At 62.9% G+C, this 18937-nt stretch overlaps 1 protein-coding gene across 4 annotated transcripts; it reads right to left on the bottom strand.

The window, feature by feature from the left end:
• Positions 1–135: 135 nt before the first annotated feature.
• Positions 136–13115, bottom strand: LOC115914299 (transducin-like enhancer protein 1). Of its 4 annotated transcripts, none has more exons than XM_030966751.1 (21): positions 13012–13115; positions 12587–12707; positions 11958–12106; positions 11149–11212; positions 10539–10583; positions 6342–6404; positions 6151–6225; positions 5484–5679; positions 4919–4941; positions 4662–4766; positions 4489–4533; positions 4059–4214; positions 3488–3614; positions 3226–3404; positions 3076–3152; positions 2309–2558; positions 1861–2108; positions 1482–1629; positions 1247–1397; positions 868–944; positions 136–701 (listed from the first exon to the last, which is right to left on the bottom strand). In XM_030966751.1, exons 2-21 carry the CDS (start codon positions 12608–12610, stop codon positions 594–596), a joined length of 2310 nt encoding a protein of 769 aa, XP_030822611.1. In that variant the 5' UTR covers positions 12611–12707; positions 13012–13115; the 3' UTR covers positions 136–593. The 4 variants fall into 4 exon arrangements, with proteins under 4 accessions (XP_030822611.1, XP_030822612.1, XP_030822613.1 ...); XM_030966752.1 differs by having other exon boundaries at positions 3226–3401; XM_030966753.1 differs by having other exon boundaries at positions 6184–6225.
• Between the last annotated feature and the right edge of the window lie 5822 nt (positions 13116–18937).

Here is an 18937-nt window from a genome sequence, read left to right as displayed (position 1 = left end):
CCTCCTCAGCACAGGAAAGGAGCAGCAAGTTGTGACCAAAAGGGACAAGGTTCCTGCTGTGGTGTCACCCCTTCCCACCTGGGTCCATCCCACCCCCACAGAGCATCGAGGGTACTGCCCAGGACAAGGCACAGCTGCCTTTTTTTTGGTTTGTTTTTATTATTAAATACACCCTGGGAGGCACAGAGGGAAGTGAGGCCAGAGCCCATCCACCCTGGCAGACCCAGAGCCTTAAACAAATAAAAACCCCACAACAAAAAGTTAAAAAACAAAAATTAAAAAAAGCACCCAAACAAAACCCCTAACAATGCCAGACCTCCCCCCCCATCTCCAACTCCCACAGTCTAGATTTAGAAAAAAACCCACAAAGAACAAAACAAGGAGAAAGTCCCCAGGAAATCCACCCCGAGCAGCAGCCTGCACCATGCCTGGCCATGGTCCCAGGGCCACCTCCACCCCTCTCCTCTCTCCTCCAGCTGGGATGCCTCAGCCACTGGCTGCACGTTCTTTGGGAAGTCAGCAGCAGGGCAGGTAGAGTCCACCTGTCCATCCCCGTGGACAGCTGCCTGTCCTGCAGTTGGCACCTCTGGGGCTCAGTAAATGATCTCATAAACTGTGGCTTTCTTGTCCCCTGAGCCCGTCACGATGAACTGGTCGTCTGTGGAGATGTCACAGCTGAGGACTGAGGAGGTTTCCTTGGACTGCAGAGAACAGGGGGAAAGCACAAACAGCAGCCTCAGAGCAAGGTCCCAATCCTCCCTTCCTTGGGGAGGCTGCAGGGGTGAATTTATGGGGCTGGCACATAATTAGAGCTGGGTTGTGCTGGGCAGCACCTGACAGCCTCAGCCCAGGAACCCCAGCCCTCACCTGGAAGATGCTGGCTCCGTAGGGCGTCCTCCAGGCGTTGAGCAGGTTGTCCTTCCCCGTGCTCACAAACCACTTCCCTGTGCGGGGACAAAACAGCCTCATGTCACCTCACCAGAGCCAGCAGCAGATCCTGCCCAGGCTGTGAAACACACAGAGAGAGGCAGCCAAGGGAGCACAGAGAGGAGTTTGGCTCCGGCAGCCAGCACTGCTCCAAGAGGGATGGATGGACACCCCTTCTCTGACCATCACCACCAGGACAGGGCTGGCTACCAGAACAAATGCTTGCCCCCAGTGCAACGAGCCCTGTGACACACAGACAGAAGTAGGGGTGGCATCCATGAGGCTGCAGAGCAAGGGGGACCAGGAGAGGTTTGCCTACCACAGGAGGCGAATTTGAGAGAGAGGACACAGCTCTCGTTGAGGTGCAGCTGGTACTTGTCGGGTTTGGTGACGTGCAGGATCTCCACGTTGCTGCTCTCCATGCCCACGGCCAGCCACTCTCCCATGGGGCAGTAGCCCAGGGAGAAGATCTGAGGGGACACACAGGCTCACACGGTGGCCCAGCAGCAGGTGCCAGCTGGCCCCAGGGTGCTGCCAGAGGGCTCCAGCCCTACCTGGGAGCTGAAGTCGTGCTGCTGCAGCTGCCGGCCCTCCCGCAGGTCCCAGCAGCGCACGGTGTTGTCCAGCCCCCCTGTCCACAGCTTGGTGCCATCGTTGGAGATGTCAATGCAGCTGGCACCATCTGTGTGGCCTTGAAACTGCCTGGGAAAGAGGGGGATGGAGAGGGAGAGGGCACAGCTGGCAGGGCAGGCAGCACCTGCAGCATGGAGCGTGGGCAGGGCAGCAGCCAGCAGTGAGGAGTGCAAGGACAGGCACTGCCCCATGGCCAGGGTTACACACAGGGGCAGGCAGGGACATGCTGCAGGGACTGAGGGGTGCCTGGCCCGAGGAGTCCCCAGCAGTCCTGCCCTGCAGCCCCTGCCCCAAACTCACCTGACCAGGGTCTGGTTCTGCAGGTCCCACACCACGATGTTGCCGTCGCTGCAGCAGGAGAAGCAGACTTTGGCGTCAGGGCTGATGGCCAGGGCGTAGCAGGCGGGGGCAGAGGAGGTGAGCTCAGCCTTGATGCGGGGCGTGGGGGCTGCCAGGTCCCAGATGGACAGGGTGCTGGCCTCCCCCCCCACGATCAGGCTGCGGCCGTCGGGGAGCAGCTTGCAGGAGCGGATGTAGTTGTCACGGTTCTGAACGGGGGTGACAGGCAGCAGGGCAAGGCAAGGAGGACATGGTGAGCACACAGGGCCTTGCAGGAGACACTTCTCCTTCTCCCACTGCAGCTGGGAAAGGCCCCTCTGTCCCCTCCACTGCAGCAGGGCCACATTCCCCTTGCCAGCCCCAGCCCAAAGGCTTTTCTGCTCCTCCTCCTCCTCCTCCTCATCCTCACCAGGCAGTCCAGCTGAGCCACGGCCGTCTTGGTGCCCGGCTGCCCCACGTCCCAGACCTTGACGCAGCCCTTGCCCCCGGTGTAGACGTGTCTGGTGGAGTTGCTGATGGTGACAGCACAGACCACCTCGCCGTGGCTCAGGGTGTGCAGCTGCCGCGCGTGCCGGGGGATGCCGGAGCCCAGCAGGGCGTCGGGGGGGAAAGGCACCGGCTGCATCTGCCCGTCTGCACTGACGTGGAACGAGTAGGCACTGCAAGGGAGCAGAGCACTGAGAAACAGAGCAGGATCCTGCGTGGGCAGGTGCCACACAGGTCCAACACAGGCAGCATGGTCTGGAGTCAGAGGGCATGGAAGGAGAAGGCACTGGAAGGGAGGAGAGCAGTGAGAAGCAGAGAAATGAGAAGCAGAGCAGAATCCTGCATGAGCAGGTGCCATGTCATTCTAACAGAGGCAGCACAGTTTGGAGGCAGAAGACATGGTAGGAGAAGGTACTGGAAGGGAGCAGAGCACTAAGAAGCAGAGCAGGATCCTGCCTGGGCAAGGGCTGGTGCCACACAGGTCCAACACAGGCAGCACAGTCTGGAGTCAGAGCCATGAACAGAACACACCCAGTGATGCCAGTTGGGCACACAACAACCACAGCCCAGCTTTTCCCCAGGCTGTGCTCCCTGCTGCCCTCAGCTTGTCCACAGAGCCCAAATTCCCCCCCAGAAGCCACCACATCCCCTCCTCCCCCAGCACAGCCCCCCCAGCCCAGCCCCACTTACGGCTTGCCCGAGCTCCCCACTTGCATGCCGGCCACCAGCCCTGGGACGCGCATGTGGGGGTGCGGGTCGTAGCCCACCTGCAGGGGACAGTGGGGTGAGGCTGGATCACACTCTGTGACCCCACAGCCCCACGGGGACGGGGTCACTCACCAGGGGCGAGCGCCCGTAGCCCCCGGCGGCCGCAGCCCCGTTGAGCTGCGGGGACATGAGGTGCAGGCTGGCGTAGGCGCCGCTCCCGGCCACGTCCCCGTTGACAGCAGGGTGGGCCAAGCCAAAGGCGGCTGAGTAGGGGCTCTGCACTCCCAGAGGATTCCTCAAGCCCAGGGCTGCTGGGGGAGAGGCAGAGTGAAGGGATGGGGCCCAGCAGACAGAGCTTGGAGACCCACCCGGGCCCCAGCGGGGCCAAGCTCACCCAGAGGGTCCACGGGGACCTTGGCAGCGGTGGGGCGAAACTGCTGGGCACTGCTGGAGCCTGGCAGGGTGTCACCCTGGGAGGTGGGCGTGCTGGACTTCAGGCTGGGTGTTCCTGCCTTCTCCACCTGCCAGGAACAGAATGGGGAGGTGGCAACTGCATCACACCCCTGCCAGGGGGTCCCTGTTGGCTCACCCTCATTGACAGCCCAGCCCAGCCAGTGCTGAAGGGTCTGTGGGACCTCTCTGCCCCTCCAGCACTTTCCCCATGGGTTTGGAGGTGAGGGGACCCATGGGTTTGGAGGCAGGAGGACCCATGGGTTTGGAGGCAGGAGGACCCATGGGTTTGGAGGTGAGGGGACCCATGGGTTTGGAGGTGAGGGGACCCATGGGTTTGGAGGCAGGGGGACCCATGGGTTTGGAGGTGAGGGGACCCATGGGTTTGGAGGCAGGGGGACCCATGGGTTTGGAGGCAGGGGGACCCATGGGTTTGGAGGCAGGGGGACCCATGGCCACTCTGTGAGCTGAGCCCAGCAAGGCCACAAGCACAGCCCCAGGTGAGTCACACGTACCGTGGGTGCATCCTTGCTCCGAGATGGGGACGTGCTGCTGGAGGAGGCCATGGAGGTCGGGCTGAGGGGCACGGCCTCCTTCCTGCCCAGCGGGACCTTCTCCACCCCGTTCTCCCGGGACGAGTAGGAGTGGACGCTGTGCGGGGAAGAGGGGTCCTGGGGAGGGAGGGAAATCAGCAGGGAGCAGAGCAGGCTGGAGGGCAGGGATGTCCCAGGTTATGGGGAGCTGGTGGTTCAAGCAAGGGTCAGGCTGCCAGCCTGGATCCTGGGGCTCACAGCTGCCACTGGCATCTCCCTGTGATGCCCACCTCTGCCTGAAGCAGCCTGTTAGTCCTACCCTCGGGTATGGACAGCATAAACTGACCCCACAGCCCTCCCAGTGCCCCAGAACACTGACCCCAGACCCTTCCCAGTGTCCCAGCACACTGACCTCATCCACCACCAAGTTGTCCTCACTTTTGTCTGCATCGCTGCCCTGAAACGCAGAGCACGGTTGGAGCCAGAGGGGCTGCAGCCACCCTCACTCCTGCCTGCCAGGCAGCTCCATTCCTCACCCCACAGGGGAGGATGGGGTCACCCCAAGCCCCCCAGCCCTGGGCTCACATAGTCTGTAACAAATTCCTTCTCCTCCACCTTCCTCTTCTTGCTGCTGCTCAGGTACTCGGCGATGGCTCGTGCGCGCTCCCCGTTGGACAGCGCCAGGGAGCTCTGGGTGAGGGACAGTGCCAGTGGCTGGGGGGGCTCTGCCCAGCTCCTGGCAGGGCTGCCTCCAGGAGCATGGAGTGCCCCAGCCCAGCCCTGTGTCCTGAGCACAGCCAGTGCCACCACAGAATGGTGCAAGAGAAGAGAAAGGCACTTACAGGGCCGGGGTCTCGGTCTGTCGCTGTGGCAACGCAGAGGAGCAGCAGGAGGAGGAGGGAAAGTGGAACACAGTGTCACCACCAGGAGTCCCCCAGGAATGCCACCCACTTCACCCATGGCTGCTGGGGCGTTCACAGCAGGGCCAGACCAGCACGACAGCAGCAGTGTGGTCCTAGAGCCTTCCTCACCAGCCCACCTCACCCCCCTCCCACGAGGGTGCTGTCACTGGAGGACGTTCCCACCCAAACCCCCTGCAGCTGCAAGCCCCCTGCCCCTCCAGCCCAGCTGGCAGCCCTGAGGCGTGGCCAGGTACCCCCAGCCCAGGGAAGTGCCCAGGTGAGAAGGGCACAGGGAGCAGAGGGAGCCCCAAGCCAGCACCATCAGTTCCCAGGTTCACTCAGATCCCCTCAGCCACCCCAAGCTCTGCCTCCCTGCCATGGTATCCATGTCCTCAGTGACCACACCAGGTGCCAATATTCAAATCTCAGCATTACATGGTTTGACCACCAAACTCCCAAAAAAACCTCACTTCCTTTTCAAGCCACAACACTCCCCCACACTCACCCCTGGGCTCCGTGTCATGGACTCCTCTGTCATCCTTGGCAAGGAGCTGGGCCTGGGCCCCCAGTGCCCCCGAGAGTGCCAGCAGCCCCGAGGCACTGCTGATGCCAGCCAGGCCAGCGGGCTGCATTCCAGAGGGGTGGGGGGTCAGCGGGATGGGGGGAGCGTGGTGGGAGAGGTGCTGGGTCTGCAGCTGGTGCTGGAGAGGAGAGGGGAGGGCAGAGTCAAAGGGCTGTGCCAGCACAGCTGCTGGGCAAGGGAGGGGCAGGAGGCAGCCCTGGGACAGTCAGCAATGGGGTGTGGGTATGGGGGAGCAGGGCATGCACCCAGGGTGTCCCCAGGAATGTCCTGGGGGCCACCCCATCCCTCCCACCCTGGGCTGGATGTGGGACCTGCTGCAGTCTTGAGGGAATAATTGAGTGGGGATGGTGGTGCCCCTCTCCACCCAGGGTGTCAGGACACAGTGACACACACCAGCCACCACCCCAAACTGCATCTCCTGCACCCCGAGTGCTGCTGGCAGCCCCAAACCAGCCTGGTTTGCCTCTCTCCTCCCCTCCATTCAGCTGCACCAGGGGCAGGAGAGGGGCTCAGGCCAGGGATGGCAGGAGCCTGGGAGGTGCCAGCATGCCAGGGTGGCCCTGCAGAGGCGGGCAGAGGGTTCACGTACCCCGATGGCCGCGTTCAGGTCGGTCATAGTCACCTGCTTCGCTCGCTCCACAGCCTGGACCACCTGCTGCTGGTGCTGTGGGGACAAACACAGGGGCTGGGGCAGCCTGGGGCAGCCTGGGGCAGCCTGGTTCCTTCCCCTGGGCCCCACAGGAGCTCTGCACACCTGGCTGGGCCCGAGGGCTCACCCACCTCCTGAGACAGGAACGGGATGAGCTGGGCGCAGATCACGTTGAGCCGCTTGGCGATCTCCGTCTGCCAGGGGAGGAGAGAGACACAGAGCCCATCAGGGCCACCCTGAGGGACCCCAATGCTGCCAGCAGAGCCCCCTCACCATGGGGGTGAGGGCAATCTCAGGGTGCTGACACCCAGCACAGGGGCTGCTCAGCAGAAACACCCTGGGGTGACAATTCCTGTTCAGAACATCACCTCCTTCAAACCCAGCGCACTCCATCCCCACCCTGAGAGCCTTGGGATGGCTTCCAGCTCCTCCCTGGCAGGGACATGAAACCCCCCAGGCCTATGGCACAGAGGCCAGTGCTGAGCAAGCCTCCAGCCCAGCAGCCCCTGCAGGGTCCCCCTGCCCTCCTGTGGCACCACACCCGCCCCTGGCCGCCCTCCCAGCCCGGAGGAAGCCCTGGAGAGGTGCTCCCCTTCCAGCTGCTGTTTTTCTGCAGCACTCGAGTGCCGCCGGCAATCAAGAGCGCAGAGGGTGGGGAGGGAGAGCAGCGTCGTGCTGTGCAGTGCCACGTTCATGTGGCACCCCCTGCCAGCTTCCAGAGCCCCATGGCACCCCCTGCCAGCTTCTGGGGCCCTATGGCATCCCCCTGCCAGCTTCTGGGGCCCTATGGCACCCCCTGCCAGCTTCTGGGGCCCCATGTTCCTATGGCACCCCCTGCCAGCGGGGGCCCTGAGGCCCCTCCCTGCCAGGACCTTGGGCACATCTCCCACACCTGCCAGGGACAGAACTGAGCCCTGGATTTCCCTCCCAGGACCTTGGGCACATCTCCCACACCCCAGGGACAGAACTGACCCCTGCCAGGACCTTGGGCACACCTCAGGGACAGAACTGACCCTGGATGTCTGCCAGGACCTTGGGCACACCTCAGTGACAGAACTGAGCCCTGGATGTCTCTGCCAGGACCTTGGGCACACCTCCCATGCCCAGGTGAGTGCCAGGGCGAGGGGGCACGGCTGGGGTGGGCACACAGAGCCAGGGACTCTCCCTGCTGCCCTCCAGAGCAGCTGCTCTGCTCCTGCCAGCCCCAAAGCACAGAAACAAATCTGGCACCTGCCCTCACTTCCCCTTCTGAGGAGGGGAGGAAAAAAAAAGAGAAAGAAAAGAAAGGAAGAGGAGGAGGAGGAGGGGGGAGAGCGAGGAGATTTGGCAGCCGGCAGTTCTGGGAAGGATTTAGCTGTCTCCCGGGGCCGGCAGTGATGGATTCTCTTCCCTAATGCACTGATGGGCAGCAGCTCCTTGGGGAGAGCTGCCTCCAATTCACTCGCACTCGTTAATGTGCAATTTACTGGCACTTTAACGCTCTCAGCATGAAAAACGATCGCGCTGTTTGCAGCCCCCCCCCAGCCACCAGCACCGGCGTCGCCTCCCCTCCGGCTCTCGGTGAGCGAGTCCAAGGCCAGGCAGATTCGGGGAGGTGCTTTTATAGAAAGCTACAGGCCCCTTTCCACGCCAAAAAACAAAGCAACAATAAAAAAAAAATAATAAATTAACGCCTCCTGCTCGTTCTTGTTTTGATCCTCTCCTGCCAAGGCTGGGGCTGCCTGCAGAGCTGCAGCAGCACAGGCAGCCCCCAGCCCCATTTCCCCTAAAGCAAACCCCAAACCTTGGCCCTTGATGAGCATCTGGGGACACGGGACAGCAGGGACAGAGGCATGGCACAGCCAGCCCCATTTTCCCCCAAAAAACCCAGAGAAAACCCCAAACCTTGGCCCTTGGTGAGCATCTGGGGACGCAGGGGACAGCAAGGACAGAGGCACAGCACAGCCAGACCCCAGCCCCATTTCTCCTGAAACAAACCCAGAGAAAACTCCACACCTCAGCCCCATTTTGCCCCAAAAACACCCAGAGAAAACTCCACACCTCAGCCCTATTTTGCCCCAAAGAAACCCAGAGCAAAACCCCAAACCTCAGCCCCGTTTCCCAATGGGGTGTCAGCCCCATTTTCCCCCAAAAAGAACTAGAGAAAACCCCACACTTGGCCCTTGGTGATGAGCACCTGGGGACACAGGGCACAGCAAGGACAGAGGTACAGCACAGCATGGCCTCAGCTTCATTTCCCCCCAAAAAAATCCAGAGAAAACCCCAAACCTTGGCCCTTGGTGATGAGCACATGGGGACAGGGAACACAGCAAGGACAGAGGTACAGCACAGCCAGCCCCCAGCCCCATTTCCCCCCAGAAAAACCCAGAGCCAAACCCCACACCTCAGCCCCATTTTCCAATGGGGTCTCAGACCAATTTTCCCCAAAAAAACCCTAGAGAAAACCCCAAACCTTGGCCCTTGGTGATGAGTACATGGGGACAGAGGGCACAGCAAGGACAGAGGTACAGCACAGCCAGACCCCAGCCCCATTTCCCCCCAAAGAAACCCAGAGAAACCCCCACACCTGGCCCTTGGTGATGAGCACCTGGGGACACAGGGCACAGCAAGGACAGAGGCACTGCACAGCCAGACCCCAGCCCCATTTCCCCCCAAATAAACCCAGAGAAAACTCCACACCTGGCCCTTGGTGATGAGCACCGGGTTCATGGGGCACAGCAGGGACAGAGGCACAGCACAGCCCATGGCCATGGGGGCTCTGGGGCAGCCAGCAGCGCTCAGGACCCGCCCGTGCCCGTGAGCAGGGCAGGATTTGGGGCAAGGGGAGGAGGCACAGAGCCGATCCCCCCCAGGACAGCGCCGAGCCGGTTCCCGTTGTGTTCCCACACAATGGCCGCTGGCTGTCAGAGCACACTCAGGGCCCTTGTTAAAAGTGCCGACAGCTCCCTGGCCAGCGGCCAGCGGCACCTGGGGCTGGCAGAAAACACAGCCTGAGAGGGCTGCGAGGGAACAGCAGCCAGAGGAGAGCAGCTCGCAGCTCTGCAGGGCCGGGCAGACCCTGGGCACGCTGCCCCAAGCCCCAAAGAGCTCCTGTCCATCCTGGTGGGGAGGATGGAAGCACCACAGAGCCAGCACAGGGATGAGAGGAGGGGGCAGAACCCAGACACCCCTCTGATCCTCCAGAGGAGACCAAGGGCTGAAGGGTCTCAGAGACAGGAATGACCCCAGAACTGTCCTAGGGACAGAATCAACCCCAGAACTGTCCCAGAGACAGAAATGACCCCAGAACTGCCCCAGGGACAGAACTGACCCCAGAACTATCCTAGGGACAGAAATGACCCCAGAACTGTCCCAGAGATCCCCAGAACTGTCCCAGGGACAGAACTGACCCCAGAACTGCCGCAGAGACAGAACTGACCCCAGAACTGCCCTCACAAGGGCAGCATCAGCAGCGATGCCAGGGCAAGGAGGGCACCCCAGAGGGGCAGAACACCCTCCCAGCGGGCACAGAGCTGGCAGGAGCGGCTGCCATCCCGCCCTGGCACGGGGACAGGGCCAGCACTGCCCTCCCGTGCAACAGTTGGCGTCGGCGGGCGCGGGGCGGGCAGGAAGGCGGCGGCGCCTCCTCGCCAGGCTCCTCCGCAGCCTCTTTAAAAATAGATGAGGAGAAACCTTCTGTCTCAGAGCAGCTGGTGTGACCCGGAGCTCGGCTCAGGGGAGGAAGGGAAGGGAGGGAGGGGAAGCAGCGAGGGAGGATGCGCAGCGCTGAGCCCCCGGAGAGCACCCACCCCACAAAACAAACCCTCCTTTCTCTCCAGAATGCTCCTCAGCCCTGCCCCACTTGTAAAGGTGTGGCTCCAGAGCCCCTCAGCCTGCTGTGACCCTGCAGCCCACCCTGCCCCGAGGAATAAACCAATCTCCTTCACAACACTCACAACCGGTGTGAGCGGCCGTGCAAGCACAAATCCTCCCCCACCCCTCCCTGCCTGACACAACAACAGCACCACAGCCCAGGCAGGGCACCCCGAACCCAAAACCAGGGCACAGACCTCTGTGGGCACCTAAGGAGGCACCACAGCCCAGGCAGGGCACCCTGAACCCAAAACCAGGGCACAGACCTCTGTGGGCACCTAAGGAGGCAGCCAAGGCCGCGGCACAGAGCAACACAAAGCACAGGGCAGAGGACACATCCCCCACAAACACTGAGCTTCCTGGGCTGCAGCAGGGAGCAGCTTCCCATGCTGTCTGTGAAGAGCCCAGGTGGCAAAATGGGGCCAGGGAGTTGGGACCAAGGAGGTGGAGAGAGCTCCAAAGCCAGCCAGGCTCACCTGTTTGTGCATCTCAATGTTCAGGCCATAGGACATCTCGTAGTACTGTGAGGGAGAGAAATCAGCATCAGCTCAGCTCTGGAGACCAGGGCAGCTCCCAGGCAGAAAATCCTCTGTGGTGCTGGCACAGCAGCTCAGCCTGGCCACCAACAGCCGTGGTGTGGCCAGGCCATGGGGACAGCGGGGTCCCCAGCTCCTCTCCAAGGAGCAGAGGTGGCTCTGGCAGAGCAGAGGTGGCTCTGGCACAGCAGAGGGGTCTGTGGCACAGCAGAGGGGTCTGTGGCATGGCAGAGGTGGCTCTGGCACAGCAGAGGTGGCTCTGGCACACGGCTGTACCCACAGGATGGACACAGCCCTCCCAGGAGTCCTCCAGGAATGGGGACAACCCACCCAGGAGCAGGTTTGCCACCACAAGCTGAGGCAGAACGTCCTGCTCCAACATCATGGATCTTTTTTGGGGAAAACCAGACAGGAACAGCCAGAAAACCAGATCTCAGGGCCTGGCCACAGAACCCAAAAGCAGAGGGAAGGAGAAGCATCCCTGCATGTCCTTTGATGGTTCAGAGGAGATCCCACACCACCCTTCTCCTTTCAGGTGGAGCTCACTAACCATGACATAATGACGCTGGATTTCTGTTTTTTCTGTTGCCAGCTTTTCACATTCTAACTTCAAGCTGTGAAAATAAAGAGGAGAGAGAAGGAGAAGGAGCAAACTCCCCCCCTTGGTGCTCCCAAGTGAGAGGATGGACAGAGCAGGAGCCCTCCCAGTGCACCACAGGCTTCAGCCTCCTCTCAGCCCCAATCCCATGTCCCAGCACAAGCCCAGAAAAACACCTGAAAGAGGGCAGGAAGGGGCTGATGAAGAGGAGGTGGACACCAAAGGGATCTGGGCATCAGGGAGCAATTTGCACGGACTCTTCACCCCCTCCCCAGCATCTGCTTCCCAAATGGAGTGAGCTGCAAAAGTTCAGCTGCATTTCCAACCTGCACAGTGTGGGGAAGGGGAGGTGATGCTGGGCAGCCTCAGAGACTCCAGGGGCTCCAGGGGAATGGGGGTGAGGCTGATCCTCAGGGCAGCCTCAGGGATCAGAGGGACCCCAGGGGAGGTGATGCTGGGCAGTAGGGTCGAGGACCCAGGGTGGGGCTGGGCAGTCTCAGGGATCAGAGGGACTCCAGGTCCCAGTGATGGCTCTGGCTGCTGGAAGCCAGCACCTCCTCCTGGAGCTTTTGGCAGGCAAAGGTTGATTTTCCCCCCTCTCAATTCAAGCTATCAAGGTGATGCTTGGCACAGCCATCCTCTGGAGGGACCAGTCCCACCAGCCACACTGGGCAGTGCTGCCCAGTGCCAGGAGGAGCCTGTTGCTGGCCAGCACCACTGAAGTGCCCAGCTCACACAGGTGAGCTCTGGCAGCTTCTCACCTGTGGTATTGGTTCTGCAGGAACTGGAATTCCTCCTTGATGCGATCCAAGGTCTCTGGGTAAGTCAGCTTGAGGGACTGGGGGGTGCTGGGGATGGCACTGGCAGCAACAGCAGCTCCTGAGGCAGCAGAGGGTGCCTGGAGATGGGCCTAGGCAGAGATGGCATCTCCAGGGTCACCTCCTGCTGCTGCCCAGCAAGGCTGGCACATCCCCCGGGCATCCCTGCACCCCAGGGCACATCTGGGAGGGCAGCACATGCAGGAGGGTGCACAAGGAGTTACTGGAGAGGAAACTGCTCCCAACCAGGCACCAAGGGCCTCGTCAGCATTGGTGTGACCACGGAGCCAGAAGGGATGAACGGGCACGGGTGGCACTGGGCATGGCACAGACCTGGTGGCCACCACACACTGAGCTCCGTGCCTGCCCGTCCCCGTCCCACCATCCATCACAGCCCGGTGAATCCCGCTCCGGGCACCCCACAAAGCCCAGACCCGCTTGGGGTAGAGCCCCAGCATCGCTCCGAGCATCACCCGCGGTACCGGCACTCGGCTGTGGGTCAGCACCGAGCACCACCGGGCTCGGGGGGCGCAGGGCCGGGCTGGCCCCGCTGCGAGGGGACGGGGGCTCACCGGGGGCCTGTTCTGCGGGAACATCCTCGGCACCGGACAGGCCCGGCACCCTCCGGCCGCGCGGGCCCCGCCGCAGGCGCGGGACAGGCCCGGGACACCGCTCCCAGCTCCGGATCAGGCCCTGGAGAAGAACCGGGGGTCACCGCCCGGCGCTGCCCGGGAGCCCCGCCCGCAGCCCCCCCCCCGTTCCCGCGGGCACCGAGGGCCCCGGGGCTCCCCCGGCTCGGCGGAGCCGCCCAGCCCCGGCCCCCCCGCGCCGCGCAGACAATGGCCCCGCGCCGCCCGCCGCAGGTACGGCCGCGGGGCGGCACCGGCCTGGCCGCACACCCAGCCCCGAGCGCGGCCGGACCGCGGCCGGCGGACAGCGAGCCGAACCGAGCCGAGCCGAACCGGGACAGGACGGGACGGGACAGGACGGGACTCACCGCGCTGCGGGTCCCAGACCCGGCCCCGGCCGCAGGCGCGCGCGCCCTGCGGCGGGGCGGGCCGGGCCGGGCCGAGTCCAGCCGAGCAGAGCCGAACCGAGCCGAGCCGGGCCGGGCCGAGCCGAGTCCCGCCGAGCGCAGCCGAGCCGGGCCGAGCCCCCGCCCCCGCCCCCGCCCCGCCCCGCCCCGCCCCGCCCCGCCCCGCCCCGCCCGCGCGGCCGCCGCTCTGCGGAGCGCGATCAATGAACGGGCGCGAGCGCCAGCTCCACGTGGGGCCTGGCCCGTGCGGGCAGGCGCCCCCGCCGCCAGCCAATGGAAACGCGCCCAGCGCGGCCGCCCCCACGTGGGGCTCGCCGGGCTGCCTCTCCATTGGTCAGCCCAAACCCGGCCGGCGCGCGGGTGTCAATCAAGGGAGGCCGAGCGGCGAACGAGGGGGCGGAGCCGCGGTTTAACCCTTGCGGGACCGGAGGGTACCGGGGTCGGGCCGCTGCCGCCGCCCCACGCGGGATCCCCGGCACTGCACGGACCCACGAACCCGCACTCCGGCACCGCGGCTTTACCCGCAAAACGGAACCGGGACTTTGCACCGGAGCCGCCGTCCCGGGCAGCTTTTTGGTGGTAAACACAAGAAGTCGTCGTGTCTCGCTCCGTGTCCGTCCCCCTCTCCCCTTTGTTTTTTTTTTTAATTAAGAAAATAAACGAACCCGACACCACCCACGCATCCCTCCCCGGGCCGCAGGTCCCGCCTCACCGAGAATTCCCTGCCCCGTGTGATGGCGGGAGCGGCAGCGCCCCTGTGCCAGACAGAGCTCTGGGAAAGGCTCCCGGGCCAGGGCTGTTTCTGGGCTCTGACAGCGCCCAGCTCCCCGCCATCACACCACATCCCTTGGGAATTGGGAAAGGGACACTCGTGTCCCCATCGCAGCAGCCCCACAACAGCGCTGTCGCCTCCTCCCAGAGCTCCCCGTGGTGCACGCAGCCCACTCGGGGTTTCCTCGTGGATTTTCTGCTGCTTTGACTCCGTTCGGGGAGATCGCTGCTTGCTCGGGACATTTTCTGCTGCTGCTGCTGCTGCGGGTCAATCCAGGCTTACAGTGAGCAGGAAATAAAACATTCGAGGAGCAGCAGCTGTGAGGAGCCTCTCCCCCTGTTTAACCTTAATCCAGGAGCAGGCGAGCAGCGCTTTCCTGCTCCCCACAGCTCCGTCCCCGCCGTGCTGCTGGCGGTGCCTCGGCTCACAGCACCGGCAGGGCACGGGCTGGGAGAAGCTGAGCCCCTCCTCAGCCACAGGAACGACAGGAACTTGCCTCCAGCCCCTGGAAGAGAAGAACAATAACAATCACAACCTCGGCAAACCCTCTGAGATAGAGCAGGACCGTGCAAGGGCCGCCCTGAGCCTGCCCCAAGCACTCCTGGGGGTGATGGGCTGTGCTGGCCCCTCGGGCTGGAGCGGGATTTTCCAGCTTCCAGCCAGGTCCTGCTGCCTGTACTGAATCAGGGTCCATCCTCAAGGAAGCCCAGCTCGTTTAGCCCCGTTTTGCCCATTCTGTTCCCCGGCAGCCCCGGGATTCTGCTGAGGGCAGGCAGGGAGAGATTCCCCCACTCTGGATCTGATGATGCCCCTGTTCTCACTGCTCCACACCTGCAGCCAGTGGGGTTTGTGCTCTGGAGCTGCTGGGGAGAGCAGCAGCAGGAGAGCAGTCTCCCAAGCCTTATTATATTTTAAAATGTAATAACAGCACCGTGTCTATTTTCGTAGACAGAACAGATCATTTCTGGAAGAGGCCCATAAATCTCAAACGGAGGGGAAATAATTTGGCCAAGGTCACGTTAAGGCAAAATATTAAAATAGAAAAATAATTAAAAAAAAGCAGTTTAAAGCTGGACTGAGGCACCATCTCTGTTCTAAACCTCTCTCCAAGCCTGGGAATCCTGTCCCCCCTGCCCTTCTGCTTCCCAGCATTACAGCATGGGGCTGAGGGGGCCAAGACACCCGTGAGGGCCTGGCTGAGTGGCGAGACCAAGGCAGAAGAAGAGAGCAGGGACCTGCCCCAGGTTCAGCCCCTCGCTGTGCAGCGCTGGGGAGGCCTCAGGCACTCAGGATATGGGATTAGGGACAAGCTGGGCTCTCCCGATGTTGGCAGGGGTGGGGACACACCATTCCAGCACTGATGAGGAAAATCCTGTCACTGCCGCCTCTGCTGTCCTCACCAGCAGCTCCTCCATCCCATTGCATCCATCAGCAGGGCTGTGCATCGCAGCACGGGCACAGGGACAGGGCGAGGCTCAGCTTTGCCAGGACCTGGCTCCCAGCACGGTGTGTGCCCAGCTTTGGCACCACTTGGCACGGTGTGTGCCCAGCTTTGGCACGATCTGGTTCACAGCACGGTGTGTGCCCAGCAGGCAGCACTCCCGGTAGCACCGGGGCGATCCCCGCCGTCACCGGAGCCACCGGCAGAAACGCCATGGCAAGAGCGTGGCAGGAAAGGACCCAGAGCATTCCCCTCACCCCTCAGAGCTGCCCCAGGGCCCGTGGGACGAGCCAGGACCCCGCAGGGCCCGGGGCTCGGCAGCCAAGCGAGGCGTCCCTGGCAGCTCCGCGCCGCCCCTGGCAAAGGGAACCAAACAAAACTGCTGCTCGTAGCCTCTGGCTGCTTCCCCGGGCTCGCCTGCCAGCTCCCCGCATGCCAGCGCGGCGGGGACAGCGCCAGCGGTGCCAACCCAACCCCTGCCCTGCCCAGGGGCATCCCCAGAGCCCAGCGCAGGTGACCCGGGACAGGCACGGGCCAAGACAGGTTCTTTCTTGCTCTGGTGAGAAAGAGGCGACATTTAACAGCCTCCCCCGAGAGTGCTTCCCTCTCCCCTTTCCTCCTCCCGCGCAGATTTAATTTCTTCTATGGCTCCCTCCTTCCCTCAGCGAGATCAAAGGAATCCGTGGAACCGGCGCATTTCGGCGGAAACGTCGATTAAAGGGAGAGGGGGAGGCAGCGCTGGGGGGATCACAGGAGGAGGAGGAGTAGAAGGAGAGGAAGAGAGGCTGGAGGAGCATCTGGCTCCACGCAGTGTCCCGGCAGGACGGGCCGGGCTGGGCAGCGCGGGCGGCACCGGAGCTGGGGCGGCGGCGCTGCCGGGACCGGGGGCTCCTCTGGCACCGGGGGCACCGGGGGATTCTTCTGCCGGGGCACCGGGGGCTCCTCCGCCCGGGGCACCGGGGCTCCGCTCGGCGGCTCCGCCGGGCTCCTGCTGCCCCCTGCCGCCCCGGCGGGACGGGACAGTGCCCGTTCCCAGCCGGTGCCCCCGGGGCTGCTCGGAGACCCCAGCCCGGGTTCCATCCCTGGTGTCCCCACCGCGCTGGGTTCCCAAACCCCCCCGGGCCAGCGCCGCCACCTCCGCGCGTCCCGGTCCGGCCCGGAGGGGAAAAGCCCACTCGGTGTGGGCAGGGGCTGCCAGATCCCACCCGAGGCTGCGATGGTATCGGTGTCCCCCGGCACATCCCCGAGCCGGGGCCACCTCAGGCGCATCTGGCCGCAGCATCTCCCGTGGCTGCCGGCCAGGGAAGGGGATGTTTAGGGGATGTTTGGGGGATGAGTAACATCCTTCCTGGCAGCGCCGCTGCCCGCTCCTGGAAGCTGCAGCAGGCACAGAGGAGCTCAGCCCCTTCGCCCGCCTCTCTTGCCCCGCTCAGCCGCGGAAAGAAGCCAAAAAAAGCGAGGAGGAACTCGGGGATGGGGCCCGGGGCAATCCAAGCCCGGGGAGTCCCGGGTGCCAGGGAGAAGGGAGGGAGGGAGGGAGGGAGGGAAGGAGGGAGCGAGGATGCTGCGTGGCACGGTGGGAAGCAGCCAGGAGGCACAGGCTGGGGGAGGCAGCTCCAGGCCCCCTCTAGAGCAGGGCCTGCCAGCCAGATCCCGGCTGTGTGCTGCCAGAAGCAGCTTATTTTGGAAGGGAGGCGCGTTGGCAGAGCGCTGGGTGCGTGGAGCTGCTGACGCTGCCGGGGAACAGGATGGCTCTCGTCGGGTCCCTGCCGTGCCTCGCAGGAAAACGCTGCAAAATCTGCCCCAGCACAAGCAGGGATTCCTTCCCAGCTGCATCCCCAGCTCCTGAGTCACCCCCCGAGCAGGGTGGACGCTCCAGTCACGAGTCAGCACATTGCCCAGGGCTCACCCTGAACACCAGAGGGGCTTCCTGGGACTCGCCAAACAGGATGGACAGAGCTCCCAACAGCTCTGACCCATCCGGCGAGGTACAAACTGGAGCCTTGAACCAAGAAAGAGGCACACAGGCCTTATCCCTCCCCTACACCCTGCTTCCCTTCCCCTCAGCTCCTCAGGAGCCCAACCCAGCCTCTCCAGGAGCTCAGACCCTCCAGACAGCAGGGTCCAGCTGGAAGTGCAGCAGCACTGACCAGGCCTAGGATGGATCCCAAACTTCACAAGGGACCTGCTCTGCCTTCCCCAGGAGCTCTGGGGCTGAGGAGCCAGCACAGGCTCCTTGCCAGCACCCCTGTCCCTGCAGAGATGGGCCAGGGAGCACACCTGGAGCAGACATCTTTTATGGAAAATCCTTTCCTTAGGATTTTTCCTCCTGAGAAGCTGAGAAGCCTCAGGAACAGAATGGAAACATTGATTATCTGCTGCTGTGGAATGCAACAGGTGGATCTGTGATTGGCCCATGTTGGTTGTTTGTAATTAATGGCCAATCACAGTCAGCTGGCTTGAACAGAGAGCCCAAGACACAAACCCTTGTTATCATTCCTTCTTTTTCTATTCCTTGCTACCCTTCTGATGAAATCCTTTCTTCTATTCTTTTAGTATAGTTTTAATGTAATATATATAATAAAATAATAAATCAAGCCTTCTGAAACATGGAGTCAACATTCTCATCTCTTCCCTCATCCTGGGACCCCTGTGAACACGCTCACACACACCTGGAGCCGGCTGCTGTGCCTGGACAGGGTTTGGAAGCTCCTGCAGCTCTTACATGTGGCTTGGCATGCCACAAGCTTGGTCAGGTCTCAGCCCATCCCTCAGCAGGGCACAGCTGTGAGCTGGGGATGCAGCAGCCAAGCAGAGCCAGCCCTGCCCTTGGGAGCCACCACACACTGCAGCATTGTGGCCTGGCTGGTTTTTCCAGAGCTGCATCCAAGGGGCGCAATCAGATCTCCAGGGAAGGGAGCAGGCACGTTCCTGGCTGGGCAGAGGAGCTGTCGAGGCAGTGCCAGGAGCTGGGGCAGTTGCTGGGCACCGCAGCAAACCAAAGGAAAAATCAAGCAGGCAGCTCCCAAACCTGGGCTGTGCCTCACCGCCCGGCTCCAGGAGCTGCTGAGCCTCCGCAGGGCTTTGTTTGCAAACCCTGCCCTGGCACTTCCTGCAGCTTTGTTTTACACCAACAGACATTAAAGAACCAGCCTGGAGGGCTGGGGTGGGGGAAGGACCCTGCTGGGGGCGCGGGGAAGTGGTGGTGGGAAGAAAGCTCTGGAGGAAAACAGAAAAGCAGCGTCAGGGAAAGGGAGTTCCCTCCACACAGGGAGGTTGTTTTTGATCAGGGCTTGTCTAGACTGGAGTCACCCACACTGCACAAGCACATCAACAGCACGCAGCCAGCCCGGGGCTCCCTGCTGCTGCCAGCAGGACGCAGGAGCCGCACTCAGCGTGGGCCAGAGCCGACCCTGGCACTGCCCATCCCACCCCCAAAGGGACTGGGGGCACCCCAAGGCTTCCTCACACTGTCCCTCATTCCTTCCCTGTGCCCCCAGACCCCCCAGCCTGGCACTGTCACCTGTCCCCAGCTCCTGGGCAGCAGAGGGACACAGGGCAGCTGCTCCCAGCTCCCTCCCTGCCTTCCCCCAGCCAAGGAGCTGCAGGCACACAGCGTCACTTTTTCCAAGAGCCTCTCCCTGCTTTCCCTTCCCTCCTCCCTCGCAGAGCCT

Source organism: Camarhynchus parvulus, chromosome 28 (assembly GCF_901933205.1).
Source record: "Camarhynchus parvulus chromosome 28, STF_HiC, whole genome shotgun sequence".
NCBI lineage: Eukaryota > Metazoa > Chordata > Aves > Passeriformes > Thraupidae > Camarhynchus > Camarhynchus parvulus.
Note: the sequence above shows the minus strand (reverse complement) of the source record. Positions and strands in the feature narration are given on the sequence as shown.